This window comes from Megalops cyprinoides, chromosome 6 (genome assembly GCF_013368585.1).
Source record: "Megalops cyprinoides isolate fMegCyp1 chromosome 6, fMegCyp1.pri, whole genome shotgun sequence".
Taxonomy (NCBI): domain Eukaryota; kingdom Metazoa; phylum Chordata; class Actinopteri; order Elopiformes; family Megalopidae; genus Megalops; species Megalops cyprinoides.
The window spans coordinates 4,035,422-4,059,043 of record NC_050588.1 but is presented as its reverse complement, the minus strand read 5'-3'; the positions used below and the strand labels follow the sequence as shown (position 1 = coordinate 4,059,043).

Below are 23,622 nucleotides of genomic sequence, written 5' to 3'. Positions count from 1 at the left end.
TTCTGGCCAAAAATGGCTCTTTAGATAGTAAAGGTTGCCAAACCCTGCAATAGAGGGTTACGTACCTTGCCCAAAGGTACAGCAGCCTGAGTGGGGAATTTAACCGGCAACCTTTCGGTTACAAGTCCTGCTCCTTAACCACTATGCTATAGCTGAAGCTTGTGTGAGATCCCTGTTTATTTGCATCATGAACTTGCATGTGTGTAAACTTGGGGGTGTTTGTGAGGCAGTGTGTGTGCATGTGCACACGCGCGTGTGTGCGCGCGCGTGCGTGCGTGCGTGCGTGCGTGTGTGTGAATGTATGCATGTTACAGAGTGTGCGTGTGCATACGCTTGTTAGTGTGTGTTACAGTGAGTAATGAGTTGAGTGTTCGTGTGTGCATATTTGTATGTGTGTGTGTGAGGTATAAGAGTCTACTCCAACTGGCAAAGGGACACTGAGTTTTTCTTGTTCCAAAGCCCAACCCCAGGATAGACGGGTTGAGTGAAGGTGGTGTGGAATCTGTGCAGGATGGTCAGTGCGTCACAGGAAACGCTGTAGAAGGACAGAGTGCCAGCCGGCCAGTCCAGATACACTCCTACTCTGCAAGAGGGGGAGGGGGGTGCGGGTATGTCTGTTCTTTTCTTATTGTAACAGACATGGTAACGGTCAGAAAAGCAGCGCAGATTCCAGGAGTTTACATTCCCTCCAAGCTTACAGTCATCACTCGCTCCTTTCCTGCTGATTCCTTTATATGTCACTGCTACAGAAACACCCTCTTTCTTCCACTCAGCCTCCCAGTAACAGCGAGTCCCAGACAGACCCTCTCTGCACAGCACCTGGTACACAGAGTCAAATCTCTCAGGGTGATCAGGATATGGCTGGTCGTGTGTGTCTGTCACCTTCCTGTCCCCCTCAGACAGAGACAGCTCTCTGTGGACTGTATTAGGGTCCAGTGTGAGCTGACAGGCATCTGCAGACAGGAAGATATTATTATTAATATTCATATAATTATGTGTGTGTCTGTGTTGCTATGTATGAGAGAAAGAAAAACAGGTTTCTGTTTATTGGTGTATCATTTACTTGTTTCCTTATTTTGGTGTATGTGGGCATGTTTGTATACACTATCTGTACATATACACTCTTGTCAAATGGACAGACTGAGAAAATAAGGCATATAAACACACTGTAGTATGTGGCATATAGCATGGTACAGTATGCATGCTTGCACATGCTTCTGTATAGATACAGATGTGTATGACTGTGAGTGACTGTAAAAGTGTGTCTGTTTTTTGAGTGTCTCTGGTCTTAATATGAAAGAGACAGAGAGAAGACAATGACTAAACAGGAGAAGGGAGACAGAGAAAAGAGTAATGTAGAAAGAAGGAGAGAGAGGAGAGGAATTTGAAAAACGTCTTTTCTCCTCTTTGTCCTCAATCCCTACACTAGGGCTGGGCGGTATGGCCGTACTGGTATATCGTACAGCTATTTTAGTGCAAGAACAGCCATCCCCGGTTTGTGGTATTAGGTTTCTTCCTGTATTGTTTTCGCTTTATTCATACCTGATGCAGGAGCACACCTCCAAAGTTCAATGAAATGCTTCCGGGGAAGAAAAATTTCACTCGTATCTATATGTTGGTTAACTTACCTATTAGCTTTGAAAAACACATAGCATATGTTTTCACTCTTTATCTTTGTAGCAATGTGTTTCCATCTACCACATGGAAGCAGCATAGTGCTGTTATCAACATTGAATAGATACGAGCAGTGGCGGCGGGTGAGCTGGAAACAGGGGAAGCCCGAACGCTACCTTTAAATGTGTCATTACTTTCAAACTGTTCCCCTTTATCCTCATTAACAATAAAACAAATAATTCACAGAATAATTGACACCCATCAGAATAAATGATTATGTTTGTGAAACACCACAGATTGTCTGAAATTTGTGTGCTATTACAAAAGCTACAGCATGAGATTGTTTAATCAACAAGGATGGCAATTTGAATAATTAAGTGGTAATCCCAGAGTTTTCTCTTAAATGTTTCACATGATAGCTTTCTTGTGTTAGAAAATTCAAATTACAAAACGGAGCTAAATTTAGTTAAATCAATTTAAATGACTGAGAATAAACTTTTAGGTTAGGTTGAGTGCAATGAACAATATCGTTTAGAACACAGACCTCACAAAAGCTGTGATGTGTCATGAGCATTTAACGTAATTTAAATCGATAAATGCCATCCTTGTTAATTAAACAATCTCACATTGTAGCTTTCTTAAACACACAAACTACAAACAATCAGTTGTGTTTCGCAAGCATAATCATTTATTCTATTGGAATAATTGGTGTCAATTATTCTGTGAATTATTTGTTTTATTGTTAATGAGGATAAAAGGAAACAGGTTGAAAGTAATGATAGATTTAAAGGTAGTGTTCGGGCTTCCCCTGTTTCCAGCTCACCCGCCGCCACTGCTCGTATCTATTCAATGTTGATAACAGCACTATGCTGCTTCCATGTGGTAGATGGAAACACATTGCTACAAAGATAAAGAGTGAAAACATATGCTACGTGTTTTTCAAAGCTAATAGGTAGCTAATAGGTTTCCAGTTCACCTGCCGTCCCTGGATACAAGTGGCGTTTTTTCCCCCGGAAGCATTTCACATGGCCTTGGAAAAGTAGAGGTGTGCTCCCGCATCAGGTATAACTAAAGCAAAAACAATACGGGAAGAAACCTAACGCTGCATACCAGGGATAGCTGTTATTGCGCTAAAAATAGCTATTCGATATACCGGTATGGCTATACCGCCCAGCCCTACCCTACACTTACATTTCCTTAGTCCTGGTTTGTTCCTGTTCTCTCCTCCATGGTCCACACTGTAGGAACAGCACAAGAACAGACAGTAACTTGATGACACACAACCTGGCTATAAGGTGCAGTGTGGAAACTTAGAGCCCTGTGACAATAGAACAGCTCTACACATTCTCACACCACTGCTGTTCTCTGTACTTACAGCAGCGTCTGCAGTTTACAGCTGGGGTCCTCCTGTAGTGCTGAGAGCACTCTCAATCCTGAGTCCCCTGGGTGATTGTAGCTCAGATCCAGCTCTCTCAGGTGTGAGAGGTTTGATTGCAGAGCTGAAGCCAGAAAAGCACAGCCTCTCTCTGTAACTCGACACCCTGACAGCCTGCAGAGAGAAGGATATATTGACAACTCTTCACTGTCCCAGCTCTGGCCAACCCACATAGATTGCACACATCAGCAGTAGTGTGTTCCTCACCCCAGTCTCTGCAGTTTACAGTGTGGGTCCTCCAGTCCAGCAGAGAGCGCTCTCACTCCTGAATCCTGCAGATCATTGTCTCTGAGCTCCAGAAATCTCAGCTCTGCGTTGGGTGAACACAGGACTGAGGCCAGAGTATCACAGCAGCCCTCTGTGAGATTACAGTCCATCAAACTGTGGACAGGAGGAGACAAGATCTCTATTCATTATAAACACACACACACACACACACACACACACACACACACACACACACACACACATACATACACACACAAAACACCATTTAGCAGATGCTCTTACCTAGAGCGACTTACAAATAAGTGCATCACTATGCGAAGACTTTTTACACACACACACACACACACACACACACACACACACACACACACACACACACACACTCTCTATCTGAAATTATACTACCTAAAAATGTACGCACTTGTATGGGTGTACAGTGCACTGTGACTATTAGTCTGTCATGGAGAAAATGCCACTTGGATAGAGGTGATACGGATTACCTACAATAATGTATGTGAAAGTATTCAAGCCTTCATAATACATTTGCATAACCTTTCTCTTTGACTTCACCTCAAAAAAGGTTTCTACACAGGCTGAACAAAGCGCTATTTTCCTTTTGAAAGTCTTTCATTCAGTGAATCATAATTGCAATACAATTACCTGACATTTGTATTCAATATTTTGCTCAATTACATTTGAAATTAAAAATAGTGGAAAAAGTTGCCTCCTTTATAAGGTAATCAAATGTTTATTGCACTTTTACATACAGCTTTAAAAGAATTGTATTTTTTCATTTTTACTCTTAAACTCAATCTGGAGAAGACTGAGCTTCTCTTTTTTCCATCAAAGAACTCCCCAACAATCAATGCTCCAATCACCATTGAGGGTTCTGTGGTGGCCCCCTCCAGGTCAGCCAAAAACCTGGCTGTGACCCTGGATGACTAGTTAACCTTCACAGGCCACATTGCGGTGGTCACCCGGTCCTGCAGATTCTCCCTCTACAACATCAGGAGGATCCACCCTTTCCTTACCCAACAAGCAACCCACCTCCTGGTTCAAGCACTAGTCATCTCCCGCCTTGACAACAGCTTACTGGCTGGCTTACCGGCCTGCGCTATCAGGCCACTTCAGCTGGTTCAGAATGCTCCTGCACACCTAGTGTTCAACCTCCCAAAACATTCTCATGTAACTCCGCTACTCACTGCACTTCACTGGCTTCCGGTGGCAGCCTGCATCCAGTTTAAGACACTGGTACTGGCTTACCAGGCCACAAGAGGCTCCGCCCCGTCCTACCTTCAGTTTCTGATCACTCTATACACTCCAACTAGATGTCTCCGCTCCACCTCCTCTGGGCAGCTGGCGGTCCCCTCACTTCGGGAACCTGGCAGCCATTCCACTCGGCCATGTCTTTTTTCTGCCCTCGTTCCGCGGTGGTGGAATGACCTTCCTCACCCAATCAGAACTGCGGAATCACTCGGCATGTTCCGCAGGAGCCTGAAAACCCACCTTTTCAGAATCCACCTGTCCCCTATTGTGTATCCTTTCTGTTAGGTTTCTATTAAAAAAAACCTGTACCCTGTCTCTATGTTGCAGGTTTTGTTTGCAGATTTCTGTTTTATTGTCGCAGGATATACAGGAGCACGGTACTGTAAATAATTAATTTGCATTCCTACTGTGATCTTTTGTCTATGAAGAAGTCAGCTAAACCTGTTTGATGTACTAACTGTAAGTCGCTTTGGTTTAAAAGCGTCTGCGAAATGCCACATTGTAAATTGTGCTCTGATCAACTGAATACATGATTGTGGAAAAAAAAATCAAAACTATGTATAGTTTGTTTTAATGTCATGCACCATTCAGCATTTAGACAAATAAAGGTTGTTTTGATGTCAAGAATATCTTTGCTTATTCTAATTATGTCAATTTACTCTCATCTACCAGTGTGATCATTTTATAACTCAACATTTTTAACATTTTTTCCCCTTTATGCAACCCAGTTTTTGGAATTGCCAACTGTCCATTTGGCTCATCTCATTGTGACAACCTCTGTACTTGGGCAGGAGAACTAAAGGCAAAACATACTTGCACACAGAAAGCAAACTATCTCCAAATCCTGTTTATAAATACAGATTCAAGCTCAACAGCGAAATAATATGTCCAGCTGACACACTAGAGATCACAGCGGCTAAGAGGCAGCGCTATATTTGATCTACACTCAAAGTAATTACAAAGTAAACAGGCTGTGTGGACATGCACAAATGTACACATACAGTGGTCAAACATTCCCAAAAGACAGCTTGCGTCCAGTTGGCACATATGACCAGAGATGTACAGATTCTCCTGAAACTGAATATTATGGTTCGGAATTGGTCACCTGGCAATCCTAAAGCTCAAATGAAATGTGTTTTATCCTGCTTTGCTGTGACAGAGGAGTATAAAGAGAGTGGTGGAACTAATGTGGACAGATAAGGCTGAGAGAAGGGAGTAGACTAATATTTATACACAAATTCCTGCTCTGTACTTACACCAGCGTTTCCATTTTAGAGCTGGAGTCCTTCAGTCCAGCAGAGAGTGCTCTTACTCCTGAGTCTCCTGGGTGATTGTAGCTCAGATCCAGCTCTCTCAGGTGTGAAGAGTTTGAATGCAGAGCTGAAGCCAGAGAAGTACAGCCTCTTTCTGTGATTCGACAGCCTGACAGCCTGCAGAGAGAAGGACATGAGAGTCCCAAACCGCAAGGGTGAGACACATGGCACTTTATTATAGGTAGGATGCTTAGTTTTTCCTGACCATGTGACCTGGAAGGCATTTAGCCTGTATTTTACTCTGCGTCCTCAAGGCACAACTGGAGGCACTCTAATTTGATCAGGTAATTAGCATATAAACGTTACAGACCTTACAGTAGGTAAATACAAAATAACAAATGGACTATGATTCAGAGTGTGTTCAACAACTACACAACACTAAAAAACACAATACTTTATTCCCTTTTGTTTAAATAGCTTGCATAGATGTTCCTCATGGTTATAACAATGCACCTGGAAAGTGGATAGCTAGGGAAATGATGGCACAGAACTGTGCAGAAAGATTAATAAAAGATCAATAACCGATTAGCTACTGAAACAGAATATCATCGTGGTCACCTGGCCACCTGAATGGTGTCACGTTCTCATTTAGCCTCACTTACTAGATGTGCGACTTCAGCCACATGCTGAGACAATGCAATCATCCAACATATTTGAGATGGATTTGTATAGGAAAATGTATAAAAATATACATGCTCCTATGCATGCAGCTACCCTTTTTAATGCTTGTGATTAGCTGTGATGTGCATATGCAAAACCAAAGCTGGAATGACAAATGAGAAATTTGGTCACCACTCCTCAAATCCCTAAAATTTGCCAATAAGAAAGCGTGAGCTATCCCACAAACAAATACACATGCAAGGCATAGACCATAGACCAAAACATACATAGACTAACAATAATAGTTACTTTCTTCTTGTTTTTAATTTTCCTTTTATCTTTATTATAATTGTTAATTAGTTTGTTTATTTCTGCTACCATCATCATAAATACTAATTTCACAAAGATGATTATATAACACTCTAGAAACATTCCTCAGATCAGTAAAACAGTTTCTTTTACTGAAGATTCAAGGGAAGACAAACAGGCTTGGTACAAGAGTTCACACACACTAAGCAACTCAGGACAGCAAATACATGGACAAAGGGCAGGGCATCAATAACAGAAACACAGGTGAAATCAACACAGGTGGAGGGCATTAACTAAATGAGACATGGAACACAGAAAGTTATGAGGCCACCTGGTGGTCATCTCAGGAAGCAGCAGCCAAATCTCTGACATCCTATTCATCTGCGTCCTGTGTATTTGTATGTGACGTGTACTTATGCTGTTCTATCATCAGTTCTGTTTGTTTATATTTATGTCCATGTATTTGTTCATTCTATTTGTTCTGTTTGTCTATCTGGTAATAACAGAGCTGGGGTAGGGTGGGTGTTGGTAATGGTTTTGAGTTGGGGGATACAGTGGATGGACACGGAATGTATTTTTGGTTGGGGCAAGAGGAGGAGGGTGTATGTGTTTGGAGCGGTTTCATCTTTTGAATGTATAGAATTAGAAATAAAAAACAAAAGAGACACTGAAGTATGTATAATACTAGATGCAAAAATGAACTGCTGCGTGGTATATTGTATCCCATCGTACCGAAATTCAGAAGTAAAACTAATATACTGTTGTCTCCTATATTGTGACTTACACCACTAACACAGAATATTTGAAAAATCAGAAACAGTACCTAACTTTAGCCACCCTGCCAAGTGTCCCTGAAATCACACCCATTTTTACCAGATGTATGATACACCAGACATAAGCCTTCATGACTCCTTTCTCCACATCACCAATTACAATGAGAGATGTGTTTGCTGACAGTTTGCTTGTTATTTCCAAAAAGGGACACTATGGCACTTAAATATTGACATGATATTTAAGAAAAAGGAATACGATTGAGGCAATTCATTCTGTAGGCTATACACAAGAAAAACATTCCAAAATTCCACCAAAAATTTGCAGAACGGGATTTCACTATTGCTTCTGGAACTTTCTGGATACTTTTGTTGGCAGTTGCAAATGTTGCTAACTAGGTTAGACATTAGCTAACCAAGGAGGCTATTTGTGCCTGAACAGCTTTCAATCCGGCAAGTTTTTGAAATGATTAATCACAACATAATTCTGATAAACTGATACATTTTTATAGTTAGCCAGCAAGGAAACCAGCCAGCTGTAGCCAGATACTGAGCTACATTTAGTAGACACCTTGCTTGTTAGACCCATTTTCCTAACTTTATTTATATGAAGTGCCACGTTAACGTTCATGTTAACTGCTTTGACTTGAAGCCAGACCTACATGTTATCTTAAGGTGTGGTGGAAAAGTCAAGTAAAAACTGGGCAATTAGTAACTTTCCTTTCAAAAATGGGGACCAAACCAGCTAATTATGTAATGATTTATCAGGAATATCACTAGGTCATTGGGGATATACAGTGCATTCAGAAAGTATTTGGACACCTTCACTTTTTTCACATTTTGGTATGTGGCCTTATGCTAAAATCATTAAATTCATTTTTTCCCTCATCAATCTACAATAAATACCCCATGATGACAAAGTGAAAGCAGAATTTTAGAAATATGGCAGCATCCTGTTATGGGGTGTTTTCCAGTGACAGGGACCTGGAAACTGGTCAGGGTTGAGGGAAAGCTGAACGGAGCAAATTACAGAGATATCCTTCATGAAAACCTGCTCCACAGCGCTCAGGACCTCAGACTGGGCTGAAGGTAGACCTTCCAACAAGGCAATGACCCTAAGCGCACAGCTAAGACAATGCAGGAGTGGCTTAGGGACAACTCTGTGAATGTCCTTGAATGGCCCAGCCAGAGCCCGGACTTGAACCCAATTGAACATCTCTGGAGAGACCTGAAAATGGCTGTCCACCAAGGGTCCCCATCTAACCTGAGAGAGGTGGAGAGGATCTGCAGAGAAGAATGGCAGAAAATCCCCAAATCCAGGTGTGTAAAGCATCATATCCAAGAAGACTCGAGGCTGTAATCACTGCCAAAGGTGCTTCAACTAAGTACTGAGTTAAGGGTCAGAATACTTATGTCAATGTGATATTTAAATTTTTTATTTTTAATAAATTTGCAAAAATTTCTAAAATCCTGTTTTTGCTTTGTCATTATTGGCTATTGAGTGTAGATTGCTGAGGAAAAAATGAATTTAAACAATTTCAGCATAAGGCTGCAACATAAGAAGATGTGAAAAATGTGAAGGGGTTTGAATACTTTCTGAATGCACTGTATGTCTAAGTGAGTTTAATCCTGCTTCGCTATAATGGAAGAGTAAGAAGAAAATGGTGAGACTCATGCAGACAAAGAGGGCAGGCTGGGGAAAAGGGGAGTAAACAGAGAGAAGGAGCTTTTTAACATTTCACTGTATCTCTGTATAGAGCCATAATCACTGAGCTGTATTTTCTAAAAGTCAGAGGCAGACTTTACCATTAGGCAAAGGTCGGCAATTGCCTTAGGCCCCAAGCCCCAACCAAGGGCCCTATAAATGTCTCAAACTTATGGTTAAGTTTTTTTTTTTTTTACTTTTTGCTGATTAATTATGTCTTTCTAAAAATCCATACACTAAAATGGCATCAGAATGCCTAATTCATGAGTGTCTCCTCCCCACTACATTGGACTATTCCATGATCTTACTGCGCATCTGTGGAAATGATTCAGGAAGACAGTAGCCAAGCCGGTTTCCGCTAGGATTTTTTCTTGCCGGGCTGGTGTCCAGAAATAATTTATTTTACTGGACAAATTTGAAACTTACCGGTCACGTTTCAATAACAGTCTATGTTACAAACGCAAATATAATGTACACCTAGGTTGACGAAAGAATGACAACTACCAAACGACAAACAAACCCCTCTCTGCTGGCACACTTGACACAGGCAGAACACAGGCAATTTTAGCCAGTGTGGCCCAGTTGGGGTACAGCTCGCTGAACTCATAAATAAGCACTTAAAACACAAATGTCCTGTTTAGGAATAGCCTTCGTTGTAGCTATGTTTTGTATGAGCATTATTACCAGACATTTTGACGTCTAGTTTTTAATTTATCTTTTTTTTTTTTTTTTAATTTTACCAGGCAAAAACCGGTAATTACCGTTTAACGAAAACCCTGTAGCCAACTCAAATGGCTCGGCATGGTGTACAGACTGTTGAAAAGTAGGGATGCACCAATTGTGAAATTCTGAGCCGATACCAATACCTATGTTTAAAATAACAATTTGGCCGATAGCTGATGCCAATACCAATGTTTTTTTTAGTTTGATAGCTAACTAGCTCTTAGTAATATGACAGCTGAGCAAAGTGCGTGAAAGCCAAATTAGCTAGCAAGCTATCAAGGTTTCTACGTTGTTTTTATTGTAGCTAGCTAGCTATGTGTTTGTTTGCAAGGTGATATTTGTATTTGTCAGCAGAATGTGATAGTAACTAGCTAGTTACATTTATTGCTTTGTTTGTATTGTAGCTAGCTAGCTATATTTGTCTTTGTAAGGTGGTATTTGTACTTTTCAGCTGAATGTGCAAGTAGCTAGCTAGCAAGCTAATTTGGCTTTCACACACTTTGCTAGCTATCAAACCAACAGAGCTTCATGTCTCTTATTATGAACAAATACTTTTTAATTTTAACTAGGGCTGCAACAATAACCGCATCACCGCCATACCGCGGTATTAGGAGGTGCACTGCGGTGTTGTGCTCGTCACCACCATTACTGTCATAACAGCCCCCCCCCCCCCCCCCCCCCCCCATCTGAGAGTGCGTCCATCCTCATGTAGCTTTTGGCTTAGTCGGTGCCCTTGTCTGCACGTATCCAGATATTTTTGAAAACACACTTTTTTCTATCAGTTTTGAAAAGGATCACGTCCATAGTACACACGTTTTTTTTTTTTCCAAATCTCTCCACACGAGAACAAGAAATCAACTCTAAAACGCCCAGACCTCTGCACTGAGAATACATGTAACACTTAGCAAGCGCATCATGTCATTGTAACCTTCTGGTGGACTGACTAATCAAATCAATCGAGAGGACTGTCAATGAGGAGAAGTGGTTTGCGAGTCTGGTGTTGACAACTAATGATCCACTGCAACTGTCAACAAATGTTATGGAAGAAAACATTCAATGTATGATAACCAGGGGTGTACTGGGAAAGAAATTTAGCCCTGGACTTACCTGCTAGGACCAGCCCGGTATATTTGGCTATGATTCTCAAGTTCTGTCTACAACTCAGACTACCTCTTAATTAGTTAATGTGCATGGACTTTACAAACGATTATATTCTTCTGAATATACGTCACGTAGCAAGTTTTATATTATCGCGTTTAATGCAGCTAGCTAGCCAGCTAGATACAACTTGGACATCAGCGGTCCTGAAGTTCCCTTTAACCCGCTAGGTAGCCAGCTAGCTAGTTAGCTTGCTTGCCTTGATAATGGCACACAGCTAACATTGAAAACTTGTCTCGTTTTATTTAGTGTTAATTAAAAAAAACACTGGTGACAATCCAATATTTTACTTAGGTTAGACGAGCGGGTTGTTGATAAGCTTACACAACTAAGCTCTGTTTGAACTAATCGTGATGTGACTTTGTCAGTGTCGAGGTAAAGGATTAAATACGAACATGTGACATTGAAAACTGCTGTGCAACATGCCTTAACAGTGAAATCATTCATGAAATGATGGTATCTTGTTATTGAAATAAATGTTCATTTCTCAGTCCTCCCAATTGAACCATTTCATCAGATGATAGGCACACAGAGAGGGCCAGGAAAGAGACAGACAGGGCCGGTAAAAACTTTATGGATTTTTTAATGGTCCACCGGCCAATCGATGCAGCAGCCCACTGGGATTTGTCCCGGTATGCCCGATGGCCAGTACACCACTGATGATAACCCCTGTCTATACCCATGTTTATTAATTATAATGCGAAACAAAACTCACGTAAAACTCTTTTAAATTTGGCATTTTATATGGTGTTTGAAATGCAACCCTTTCGCGCATAACTTATTTTTATGCTATGTAGCGCACATTAGGTTACATGTTTCATTATGTTTTCATTACCATTTTTAAGCTTCTCATAGTTTTCAGTTAGCATTTGCTCTATTTTTAACGTTAAATTGCTGTTTCCTCAAAGCTAAAATTAGCTAGAATTTTTCCAATCTAGTGTTCTTTTTTTTTTTGTAATTTAAGTTTTTATTTTAACTTTTTAAACAGAGATGGTACATAACTCATGTTGTACATCATATAGAAAATAAAGAGTAAAACACATGATCAGACATTAAAGTTAGAAATTAGAAAGTGCTCCTGGATAAAGACAATATCCATATATTGTATACATCTGCATGCAAGTTTTACAACATACAAAGTATGACCTTAATATGCATAATTTACAAAGAGAATGTTCAGCTATGTGGTAGTCTCTTACACTTATGCCACTGATCAGAGGTAAGGTACTCTTGAAAGAAGTCCCAACTGCTCAACACTTCAGGCCTTTTGCCTCTTATTCTGGTCAACATGACCTCATATGACACAGTTTCAGTCATCAAAACTTTCCATTCTTGGAATGTCGGCTTATCAGGTGACTTCCAATGTCTTAGTATAATTCTAGCAGCTGATGTTAGCCCTACTATCAGCACAGTGTGTGTATCTTTTGTCAGTTGAGGTATTACGGTTCTATCTCCTAGAAGACACAAACGTGGGCATATTGGGAGGTTTATTGTTGTCCATTTCTCCAAGAACTTCAATATGTTACACCAGAATGGCTTAACCATGGCACAGTCCCATATGAGATGTAAAAGCGTGCCAGTTTCCTTTTTACATTTCCAGCAGATATTATTATTCATTAAACCCATTCTAAAAAGTCTACATGGTGTCCAGTAAAACCTGTGTAGGATTTTGTATTGAATAAATTTACATCTAATTTCTTTGATATATTTACCATTATCAGCCAAAATATGTTCCCAAGTGTCTTTGTCTATGTCACATTCCAGATCTCTCTGCCAGATCATTCTTAAGTTTTCACATGAGGTACTGGTCAAACAAATCGAGCTATTGTAAAACACTGAAGCCTTATGATTACATGGCAATCGGAGATAGTCAACAATTGGGTTGTCAATGTCATTTGGTTGAGGTATTTTTAATATGCAGTTTCTGATCTGCAAATACTTCCAGAAGTCACTCTTTTCTTGCAGATTGTACTCCTGGGCTAACTCAGCAAAGGATTTAATAGTGCCTTCTTTGTAAAGGTCATTAATTGTGTGTATTCCGTTCTCTAGCCACTTTTCCCAAAACACTGTTCGTTTCCCAATTTTGATTTCTGGGTTATGCCATAGTGAGGCATATTGCTGTTTGTAATGAGACAGTTTGTATAACTTATGAATTTTCACCCAAACCTCCCTTGAGTGTTTAAAGACTGGGTTTCTATCCTCCTCAGAGTTAGTCACCTGTTGGGATAATGTCTGTATAGGATGAAAGGGTGTGGCAAGAGTCTCTTCTATAGTGGCCCATTTTAAGCCAGACACCATTCCACTCCAATGTTTAGCAATCTTTGCCATTTCAAAAGATAGGCTGTACAGTCTAATATTGGGTAAGCCTAGCCCACCTTTATCCTTGGGTGCAAATAATTTGCTCAGTTTAAATCTAGGTTTTCTCCCCGCCCAAAGGAATTCTTTGATGAGATTGTCATACTGTTTAAAAATGTGGTCTGGTATGCTGAGGGGGAGCATCATGGATATGTAATTAAACTGTGGAGCAATCACCATTTTAATGACATTCACTTTACCATACAAGGTCAGATTTAACTTCCCCCACTTTCCTATGTTTGTCTTAATTTTTTGAAGCAGTGGTTCATAGTTCAAGGCAATCATCTCGTCAAAGTCTGGGCTCAACTTGATGCCCAGGTAGACCATGCCCTTTGGCAACCATTTAAAGTTATATTGAGTGATTACCTGTGGATGACAATATTTGGACACTGGCATTGCTTCAGACTTAGTCCAGTTGATTTTATAGCCTGAGAGCTGAGAATATTGACTAATAGTGCTCATCAAAGCAGATAGGGAGTTTTGTGGGTCACTAGTCAAAAAAAGAATGTCATCAGCATAAAGCATTAGTTTATGCTCACTACCACCTCCATCCACTCCTTTGATGAAGGAGTTTGCTCTTATGGCTATCGCCAAAGGTTCAAGGACAATTGTAAATAGAAGTGGTGATAGGGGACACCCCTGTCGTGTTCCTCTGGAGAGATTAAAGAATGGTGAGATCACCCCATTAGTCATACAGTAACTGCTGCCTTAGGATTACTATACAGTATTTTAATCCATTTCATGAAACCATTTCCAAACCCGAATTCTGACAGGGCCGAGTGAAGAAAACCCCACTCGACCCTGTCAAAGGCCTTCTCAGCGTCCAATGAAATGGCCACCACTGGCGCAGTGTTAGAGGAATTGGACCACATTAAGTGCATGAGCCTTCTTAAATTATCTGTAGACGACCTGCCTTGTAAGAAACCAACCTGGTCTGGATGTATAATGTCTGGTAATACTGTTTCCAGCCTCATAGCTAGTACTTTGGCCAGTATTTTGCTGTCCACATTAATTAGGCTAATTGGTCTGAAATTGGCAGGATCAGTATGATCTCTGCCTTTCTTAGGAATCACTGAAATGAGCGCTTCATTCAGAGATGGTGGAAGAGAGCCTTTCTGAAAGGCCTCTTCATACACTTTAGTCAAGACAGGGGTAAGTATATCTATGTATTCTTTATAATATTCAACAGGGAACCCGTCGGTTCCAGGTGACTTCCCTGTTTTCATAGATCTAATAGCCTTCTTCACCTCCTCCTGAGACACAGGTTTATCAAGACTTCCCACCTGTGCAGGTGACAAGCATGGAAGAGCTATGTTAAGGAAGAAGTTCTGCAGTGATAGTTTGTTAGGCATGCCTTCTGACCTATACAACTCCTCATAAAATGTTTTAAAGATGTCATTAATTTCTTTGGAAGATGTTACTAGTGAGCCCCCTCTTCTAATTGCAGGAATTACATGAGCACAACTTTGCTCTTTGAGCTGTCTCGCCAGGAGTCTTCCCGTTTTCTCTCCTGCTTCATAAAATGTTGTTTTTAACCTAAATAGGGCATATTCCGCTTTTTTGTTAAATATTTCATGTAATTTAAGTTTACTTCTACAAATATTATTAAACAGACTATCAGAGTAATGTTCTGCCAGTTTTCTTTCCATTATGATTAAATCTGCTTCCAATTTTTTAATGGTGTTAATATGCTCTTTTTTCTTTTTAGACGTTTGTGCTATAATTTTACCTCTAATATATGCTTTTGAGGCCTCCCAAACCATTGCCATACTGTCTGTGCTACCTATATTGATCTCAAAGAATGATGATAGATCTTTTGCCAGTTCATTATGAAATACCTCATCTTGCAGCATGGAGGTATTCATTCTCCATCTACCTCGCCTGAGTCTGTCTGGATGTATTTTTATACAGAGTACAACAGGTGCATGATCTGACAGAGAGATGGCATTAATGTTGCTGTCAATTACAGCATTGATTAGATTCTGAGAGATTAAAATGATATCTATACGTGAATAGGACTTATGGCAGTGAGAATAAAAAGAATAGTCTCGTTTACTTGGATTGACCACACGCCATATATCAATCAAACCATTATCTTTCATTAGCATATGAATAGCTGCTCTATCCTTAGGTATGGAAGATTGGAAAAATCTGCTTTTATCTAATGCACTATCAAGAACCTGGTTAAAATCTCCAGCTAATAGCACTTGTCCTTGTGCATTCCCCAATATTCTATTAACCTCATGGAAAAAAGATGGCTCTTCTTTGTTGGGGGCATAAATGTTACACAGTGTTAGTTCCATGCCATTTATGATGGTTTCAAGGCAAATAATTCTGCCATTAACATCCGCAAATTCCTTTACTAGTGAGAAATTTAACCTTTTGTGTACTAAAATAATAACTCCATTTTTCTTGCTTGAGAAAGAACTGTAGAAAACTTGTCCTACCCAATCTCTTTTAAATTTTTTAGCCTCATCATCTTTTAAGTGTGTCTCCTGAATAAATGCTATGTCTGTTTGTTGAAGTTTAAGATATGAAAGCACTTTTTTTCTTTTTACAGGGTTACTGCAGCCATTAATGTTCCAGGACACTACCTTAACATAGGAGCTATTTGCCATTCAGGCTTTTAAAGTAAATAAAAATGTATATGGGCAAATAAAAGCAATTCAAATATGTCTGACCTTCATAAAACAATATCATTTTCAAAGCTGTTGTTGTACCATCGCTGAACAATTCCAAAACGTCTATAACTAGACAGAGAACAAGCATGACCAAACTGGTCAAAATAATCCCCCCCTTATCATTAAACCCCCTAACTGAAACAGTAGTCATACTTAAGAGACTCTTAACTAGAGACTCTTCCTTGTTAAATCTGTCCAAATGTAGAAAAATAAAAAATAAAAAGGAAAAAACAAAACAAAAAGTTGAGCTGGTCTGTGGAACGTCCAACTAGTCTCCTAGGTTCAGACAGCTTCACAAGTTATCCAACCACACCATACCTTTCTCAAAGTGTCCCTTAGTGGTAACTGTCTATACTGGATCAATCCTCACTGACGTTGTCTCTCTCATCGCTCTCTGCCTCTGTCATTCGTTGTTCAATGAACTCGACAGCCTCCGACGCATCTTGAAACTTTCTGCTCCTCCCCATCCATGTAAACCGGAGTGTCGCAGGGAAGGCGAGGGTGAACTTCACTTTCTTGGCGTGCAGTAGTTGCTTGGCCGCTGTGAAGGCTTTTCTGCTCTCAGCCAGGTCTCTTGTCATGTCGGGGAAAAGCGAGAGGTTACATCCACTCCACGTTGCTCCACCTTTTTCCCTCGCTGCTTTAAGCACTTTATCCCTCGCGGAGGAGCGCAAGAATCGAATCATTACTAACCTCGGAGGTTTGTTCTCCTCCGGACGAATTCCAGGGGAACGATGAGCCCTCTCAATTTCAAATTCACTGTCGATATCCATGCCTAATCCCTCAGACAAGATCTTTTCAATGCAAGTCTTTATATTGTTCCCCTCCTTGCCCTCCTTCAAGCCAAGCAACCTAATGTTATTGCGGCGACTTCGGTTCTCTAAGTCTTCCACACGGCTCCATAACATGTCGATTCGCTTACGATGTGCCTCGCGGTCATTAACAAGCTGTTGTGTGGTGTCTTCCACATCGGATATTCGGGTTTCTGCCTCAGTCAATCGTTCTTGCATGGCACTTACAGTGTTTTTCAGTTCCGTTGTTGTTTCTTTAATCGTTGACACGTCTGCGGCCACTGTATTAAGCGTGGAGCTCATCTTGCTCATTTCGGCCAAAAGGTTTTCAAGGCTAGCATTCTTCTCGGAACTTTTCGGGCTAGCACCACCAGCATCCAGGGAAGGCTTACCACGTGTGGGCTTGAAATATTTGGAGGATGAAGCCATAGGTTGTATTTGACGGTCAAATTGACGAAAAGACTATTAAAGGATTGTTGTTGAATTTGAAAATAACCACAAATAAGGAGATATTGACGGATAAATTACATTATATTGGTGAGGCTTCTGGACAACTTCTAGTGAGCAGCCATCTTGTTCGGCGATCCCACGTGACTCCCCCAATCTAGTGTTCTAATCGCACCAGTTTAGCATATGTGCTAAATGGAAAATCACAATGGTGTGACCGTACGCGCAAAAGGGTTAAGGGACAAGTAACATCAAATGAATGAATAATTAAACACGGGGGGGGGGTCTGGTTGCAGTATTACAGGTAGCATTCTTTGAATACCACGGTAAAGAAATTTCTATACCGCTGCAGCCGTAATTTTAACATTCATACTGCAAGGTATTGACTTCTGATCTTAAGTACCGCTGAAGTTACAAGAAGGTCTTTCTTAGATAAATAAGGACTGAAAAAGGGGGAGAACAAGGGATGTGGAGGGCCCCATGCCTGTGTTCACCTTAGGCCCCAAAATGACTAAATCCGCCCCTGCTAAAAGTGATGTGTCACACAGTACTACCCACCTCAGTCTTTGTAGTTTACAGTTTGGACTCCTCAGTGCAGCACAGAGCTGCTCCACTCCTGAATCTCCCAGGTTATTGTAGCTGAGGTCTAACTCTATCAGGTGTGAGGGGACTGACTGGAGAGCGGAGGCCACAGGGTCACATGACATCTCTGTCAGGTTACAGCTGTCCAGTCTGCCAAAAAGAGATCAGAATTCATTTAATATACAAAGCTGTAATATTTAAAATGTAAAACTGGTGGCATTCAGTGATAAACTAAGAGTGATGATTATAAATTCTGCAGCACTTTGGGCCTGAAGGTCAGATGTCCTGCTGTTCTTAAATCTGATAATTGTAGAGCTGTGGTTCTGTCCAATTTTTTTATTTCCTGCCATAAAATCAAATTAGCATCCTACAAATAGACCTCCACAGTACCCCTTATGGTCACTGTACATGTTTTATAGAGGCCACACCTGCCTTGTTAGTTTACTTCTCAAAACGAAGCGTGCATCTTGGTCCTGCTTCTATGTCAACTACAATGACAACAGCTTTACATTCACTATTGCTTTTTACATTTAGAATATGCCATTTTCTTTTTAAACTGTATCAGTCTAACAGAAGCACTTCAGAGGCATGCAGTGGTGACAGTGGAAATAATGGGTATTCTGGTGTAACATGTAGCTTCACTATGAGGTTACAGACATGAGATGATGCATGTGGCTCATGATGCTATCTTCCACAAAATGGCGCTCATGAAATTAACACAACTACTGACCTCAGTCTCTGCAGTTTACAGTTTGGGCTCTTCAGTCCAGCACAGAGCCGCTTCACTCCTGAGTCTCCCAGGTTATTGTAGCTGAGGTCTAACTCTATCAGGTGTGAGGTGACTGACTGGAGAGCGGAGGCCACAGTGTCACATGACTCCTCTGTGAGATCAATACTGTCCAGCCTGCAGAGAAGAGTTCAAAGTTAATTTAATGTTAATCCTGCAATATTTGAAGCATGATACTGATGGTGTTCAGACATAAAGTGATAGTAATGATAATAAGCAATGACAGGCTACACTGGAAGAGTTTAGAGAGAGGTCAAATAGTTGGTGCCCAAATTACAGGTGTGTCACAAATGGCAAAATTGTTTCATAGTCAAGGGGAGCAAAATGGCGTCAAGAAAGGAAGTGTTTACAAGTTGAAGCTCATCTGCATGGATAAACAAGCAGTTAACAGGATAGTTGCTAAAAATCACGAAACCGCAGCATTAAAAATTACCACAGAAGTGAATTTACACCTCTGTGACCCAGTGTCAACAAAACCTGCTTATGTTAGGGTGCCATTTGGAAATCGCTTGTAACTGAGATCAGTGTGCAACAACGCTAACCTGGGCCAACAATATATATATATATATATATATATATATGGTGATCAAAAACGCAACTTTTTCTCAATTTAGTCCCCTCTAGAAAACTCTGATTCTGATAAATATAAGTGAGTGACTATGAAATTAATGTGTTAGCATTGATAATAGAATAATACTTACATGGCCTTCCTACAATTCTGGACTACTGGTACCAGTCTTTGATAACCTGCTGTTGATGTGTTGTACTTCTTCAATTCAAACACATCCAGGACCTCCTCTGACATCAGCAACACAAATGCCAGAGCTGAACATTGGTCTGGTTCCAGCTTTTTATCAGAAAGGGTTCCTGATCTCTGGGAAGTTTGGATTTCCTCTACTAAAGCATTGCGATTCAGTTCACTCAGACAGTGGAAGAGATTGATGGTCCTCTCTGCTGACGGCTTCTGTCTGATCTTCCCCTTAATGTACTCTACTGTTTCATCAATATTCCCTAATCTGCTTTCTGTCCAATTCAGAAGGTCTTGCAGATTTGAGTCCAATGAGAGGCCAAGAAGGAATCGGAGGAAAAGGATCAGGTGTCCATTCTTGCTCTGTAAGGCTTGATCCACTGCACACCTGTGTAACTCAAACAGCTGGATTCTGTCACTCTGAGATTTTGATTGATCTGGTTTGAGTATATTTCTGTTCTCAGTTAAAAATGAATGAAACACAAACAAGGCAGCCAGATACTCCTGAATGCTGAGATGCACAAAGCAGTAGACTTTCTCCTGATGCAACCCAGACTCCTCTTTAAAGATTTCTGTGCACACCCCAGAGTACACTGAAGCTTCACTAGCATCAATGCCACAACCTCTCAAGTCCTCCTCATAGAATATCAGATTCCCCTCTTCGAGCTGTTGAAAAGCCAGTTGCCCCAGTTTCATGATGATTTCTGTATCTGACACCGACATCATCTTTGGGTTTGTTTCATTGGTTCCATGATACTTCTGATTCTTCGCATTAGTCTGAATGAGCAGGAAGTGTGTGTACATTTGAGTCAGAGTTTTGGGGATTTCTCTACTGTCTGCTTCACCCATCAACTTCTCCAGAACAGCAGCAGAAATCCAACAGAAGACTGGAATGTGACACATGATGTAGAGACTCCTTGATGACTTTATGTGCGAGATAATTCCATTGGCCAGGTTCTGATCATTGATTCTCTTCCTGAAGTACTCCTCCTTCTGAGGGTCATTGAACCCTCGTACCTCTGTCACCCGGTGGACACACTCAGGAGGAATCTGATTAGCTGCAGCTGGTCGGGAGGTGATCCAGATGAGAGCAGAGGGAAGCAGATTCCCCTTAATGAGGTTTGTCAGCAGCACATCTACTGTTGTTGGCTTTGTTACATCATACCAGATCTCATTGTTCTGGAAATCTAGAGGAAGCCGACACTCATCCAGACCATCAAAGATGAACAAAACTTTGACCTCATCACATTCGACACATTCAATCTTTTTAAGTTCTGGAAAGTAGAGCTGGAGAAGTTGCATTAGACTGAATTCTCTCCCCTTCTTCAAATTCAGATCTCGAAAAGGAAGAGGGAAGATGAAATGAATATCCTGATTGGCTATTTCTTCTGCCCAGTCCAGAATGAACTTCTGCACAGAAACTGTTTTTCCAATGCCAGCAATCCCCTTTGTCAGCACAGTTTTGATAGACTTGTTTTGACCAGGTAAAGGTTTAAAGATGTTGTTGCAAACGATTGCGATCTCCTGTGTTGTTTGTCTCTTGAATGCCGTCTCTATCTGCCTCACTTCATGTTCATTATTGATGCCCCCACTTCCCCCTTCTGTGATGTAGAGCTCTGTGTAGATCTCATTGAGGAGGGCTGGGTGTCCCTGCTTTGCTAAATATCCAAATATGCATTCAACCTTCCTCTTCAGGTCAGTTTTCAATTTTTGTTGGTCTCTTAAAATTGATTCATCTGAGGAGAAGAAATATGAGAAATTATAATGTGGAAAATAACATGAAAAATTATCACAGAGGATGTAGCGCTAAGAAAAAAAAAAAAAACTTAATCATCAACAATTTTCTTCACCTTAACACCAAGATGTGGATGCTTGGAAGGACAAAATCCATCCATTATTTGGAGAGACAAAAATGCATTATGACTTCTAATTTATAATTACAAAGAGTAATTTTCTGCACAATGTAACCATGAACCTAATGACCCTAAAAGCCTATCATAAGTGGATTGCTAAACTCTTGCCTCCCCTAACATATTGATCCTAAAACTCCTTTCTCCGCAGACTTATTGAGCACTTTCCCATTTGCTGTCCTCTTCCCCTCACTCTGAGACTCACCTACAAAAAGCCATGTTCATACAAAATATAATACACTTTATCACCCCACAAACACTCTCAAGCAAGCACACCTCTAACACTACACTGTTATGTAACTAATAATTTCAAACACTCTTTATATTTTGGAATGTTTGACTGCTTTTAAAAAGTACATTGTGCTGAAGTCAGTCTCAATATGTTAATAGGAATACAGTCAATGATGGAAAACTTACTGTTCTGGTCATCGTTCTCCAGTGAGTCTGCAACAAGATCCATCTGGTTCATGAAATGAAATGTACAAAGTTATTCTGTGTTAATACTGTGGAGTGACAAACAGAGCAAACACATACATATTATATATATATATATATATATATATATATATTAGGGATGTTATAAAATATTGATATATTGATTATTAAAATTAGCCACCATTTAAATTAGACGCCTAATATGTGTGCTTTCCAATTCATTCAGTTGGCCTTCCGTTTAATGTAGTATGGAATAATAGCTTTCGGAGACCACAATGGGGCAATCTATAGGCCGTGTGTAGTTATTACTAAGTTACCTTGCTCACCTCTCCCGCCCCTACTTTTGTGCTGCTGGTATATGTAAACTAGGCTAGGCTAATGTTATGGCAGACAAAAATATTGGAGAGTTTTGGGGAAAGGGCAAACAAAGCAATGTTTGGGCTCATTTCGGATTCTGAGTTGATGGAGCTGGCCAATACCTGGAAAAAACAAAAACTGTGTGCAAAAGGTACAAGGCAGAATTGCCATTCTCCAGGAACACAACCAATCTAATATCACATATGAACAAATATCATAGCGAATGGCAGAGATGTACAGCCAAGGAAAGTACACTAGTACAAACTACAGTTGCAGAAAATTTGATCACCAGGAAGAAGTTACCAACTGATTCATCACAGGCCAAAAAGCTAACAAATTGTGTAGCGAAATTTATAGTCGGAGATATGCAGCTGCTTAACGTGGTAGAGTCCCTTTTTCCTACTTTTACCTGCTGGAGGAAATGAAACCAGAGTTTCAGGTACCCTGTCGCTCACACTTCACCAGCATTGTGTTGAGAGATATGTATGAGCATACAAAGACTATGGTGCATATGCAGCTTAAGAAAGCGGAGGGTGTTTCCTTATATGACACTGAATACCGATACGCCTTCACAACTTGGATAATTAAGGGTTTGTCTATTTATTTACGCCTATTTATTTCTATCTGAAAAATGGCAATATATATTGATAATCATCGGGAAAATTTCCTGATTATTGATGCATGAAAAAGGCATCAATCCCAAGCCTAAAATATATATATGTATATGTATATATATATATATATATATATATATATATATATATATATATATATATATATATATATATATATATATATGTATATATATGTGTGTGTGTGCGTACAGTGGGGTGCAAAAGTCTGAGACCACATTGAAAATCTCTAATATTTTCACGTAAACCTGGAAATAATCAAAAAGTTTGAGGATTCAGAAATGTTTAAAAACACAAGAAGTTATGTCATGTAAAATGAAGAAGAAATATTTAAGATTCTGCACTATTTCTAGGTCAGCAATCAAATTTAATCAAATTTGGGGCATTGATCAACTTGACTCCTTCGTACAAAAGGTCAGATTTCCTTGAGTTGTATCCTTTCCATTGAAGCATGTGTTCAGATGACACTCAAGCAGATTTGATCTACTCATCAGAGGCTCCTAGTAACTCCACTTGCAGCCAGTGTTCACCTGTTATAAATATGGCTGTGCCTCCAGTTTCCAGCAGATCATTGCTTACTAAGTAGCACTGTGATAGTGGGAAAATGGCATCAGAACTAAGTGAAAGTGTCAGAAGTCAAATTGTTATTCTAAGCAAAGAGGGGCTTTCTCAGTGTCAAATCATGGCTAGACTAAAGGTTTCTAAGGGGGCAGTGCATGGAACTCTGAAAGGTTTTGCAGAAACTGGATCAGTTGTATCCAAAGAATGATCAGGCA

General features: G+C 40.3%; 1 protein-coding gene across 1 annotated transcript in view; it reads right to left on the bottom strand.

Annotated features, from left to right (window-relative positions):
- Window positions 1-345: 345 nt before the first annotated feature.
- Window positions 346-23,622, bottom strand: part of LOC118778691 (NACHT, LRR and PYD domains-containing protein 12-like) — a 29,306-nt gene continuing 6,029 nt past the window's right edge. The window contains exons 7-15 of the mRNA XM_036530321.1: window positions 21,840-21,882; window positions 19,466-21,248; window positions 18,708-18,881; window positions 17,954-18,127; window positions 5,800-5,973; window positions 3,257-3,430; window positions 2,990-3,163; window positions 2,806-2,852; window positions 346-953 (exon numbers count right to left, since the gene is read on the bottom strand). Of these exons, the coding sequence (XP_036386214.1) occupies window positions 415-953; window positions 2,806-2,852; window positions 2,990-3,163; window positions 3,257-3,430; window positions 5,800-5,973; window positions 17,954-18,127; window positions 18,708-18,881; window positions 19,466-21,248; window positions 21,840-21,882 (3,282 nt within the window). The 3' untranslated portion in view covers window positions 346-414. The remainder of the gene's footprint in view (window positions 954-2,805; window positions 2,853-2,989; window positions 3,164-3,256; window positions 3,431-5,799; window positions 5,974-17,953; window positions 18,128-18,707; window positions 18,882-19,465; window positions 21,249-21,839; window positions 21,883-23,622) is intronic.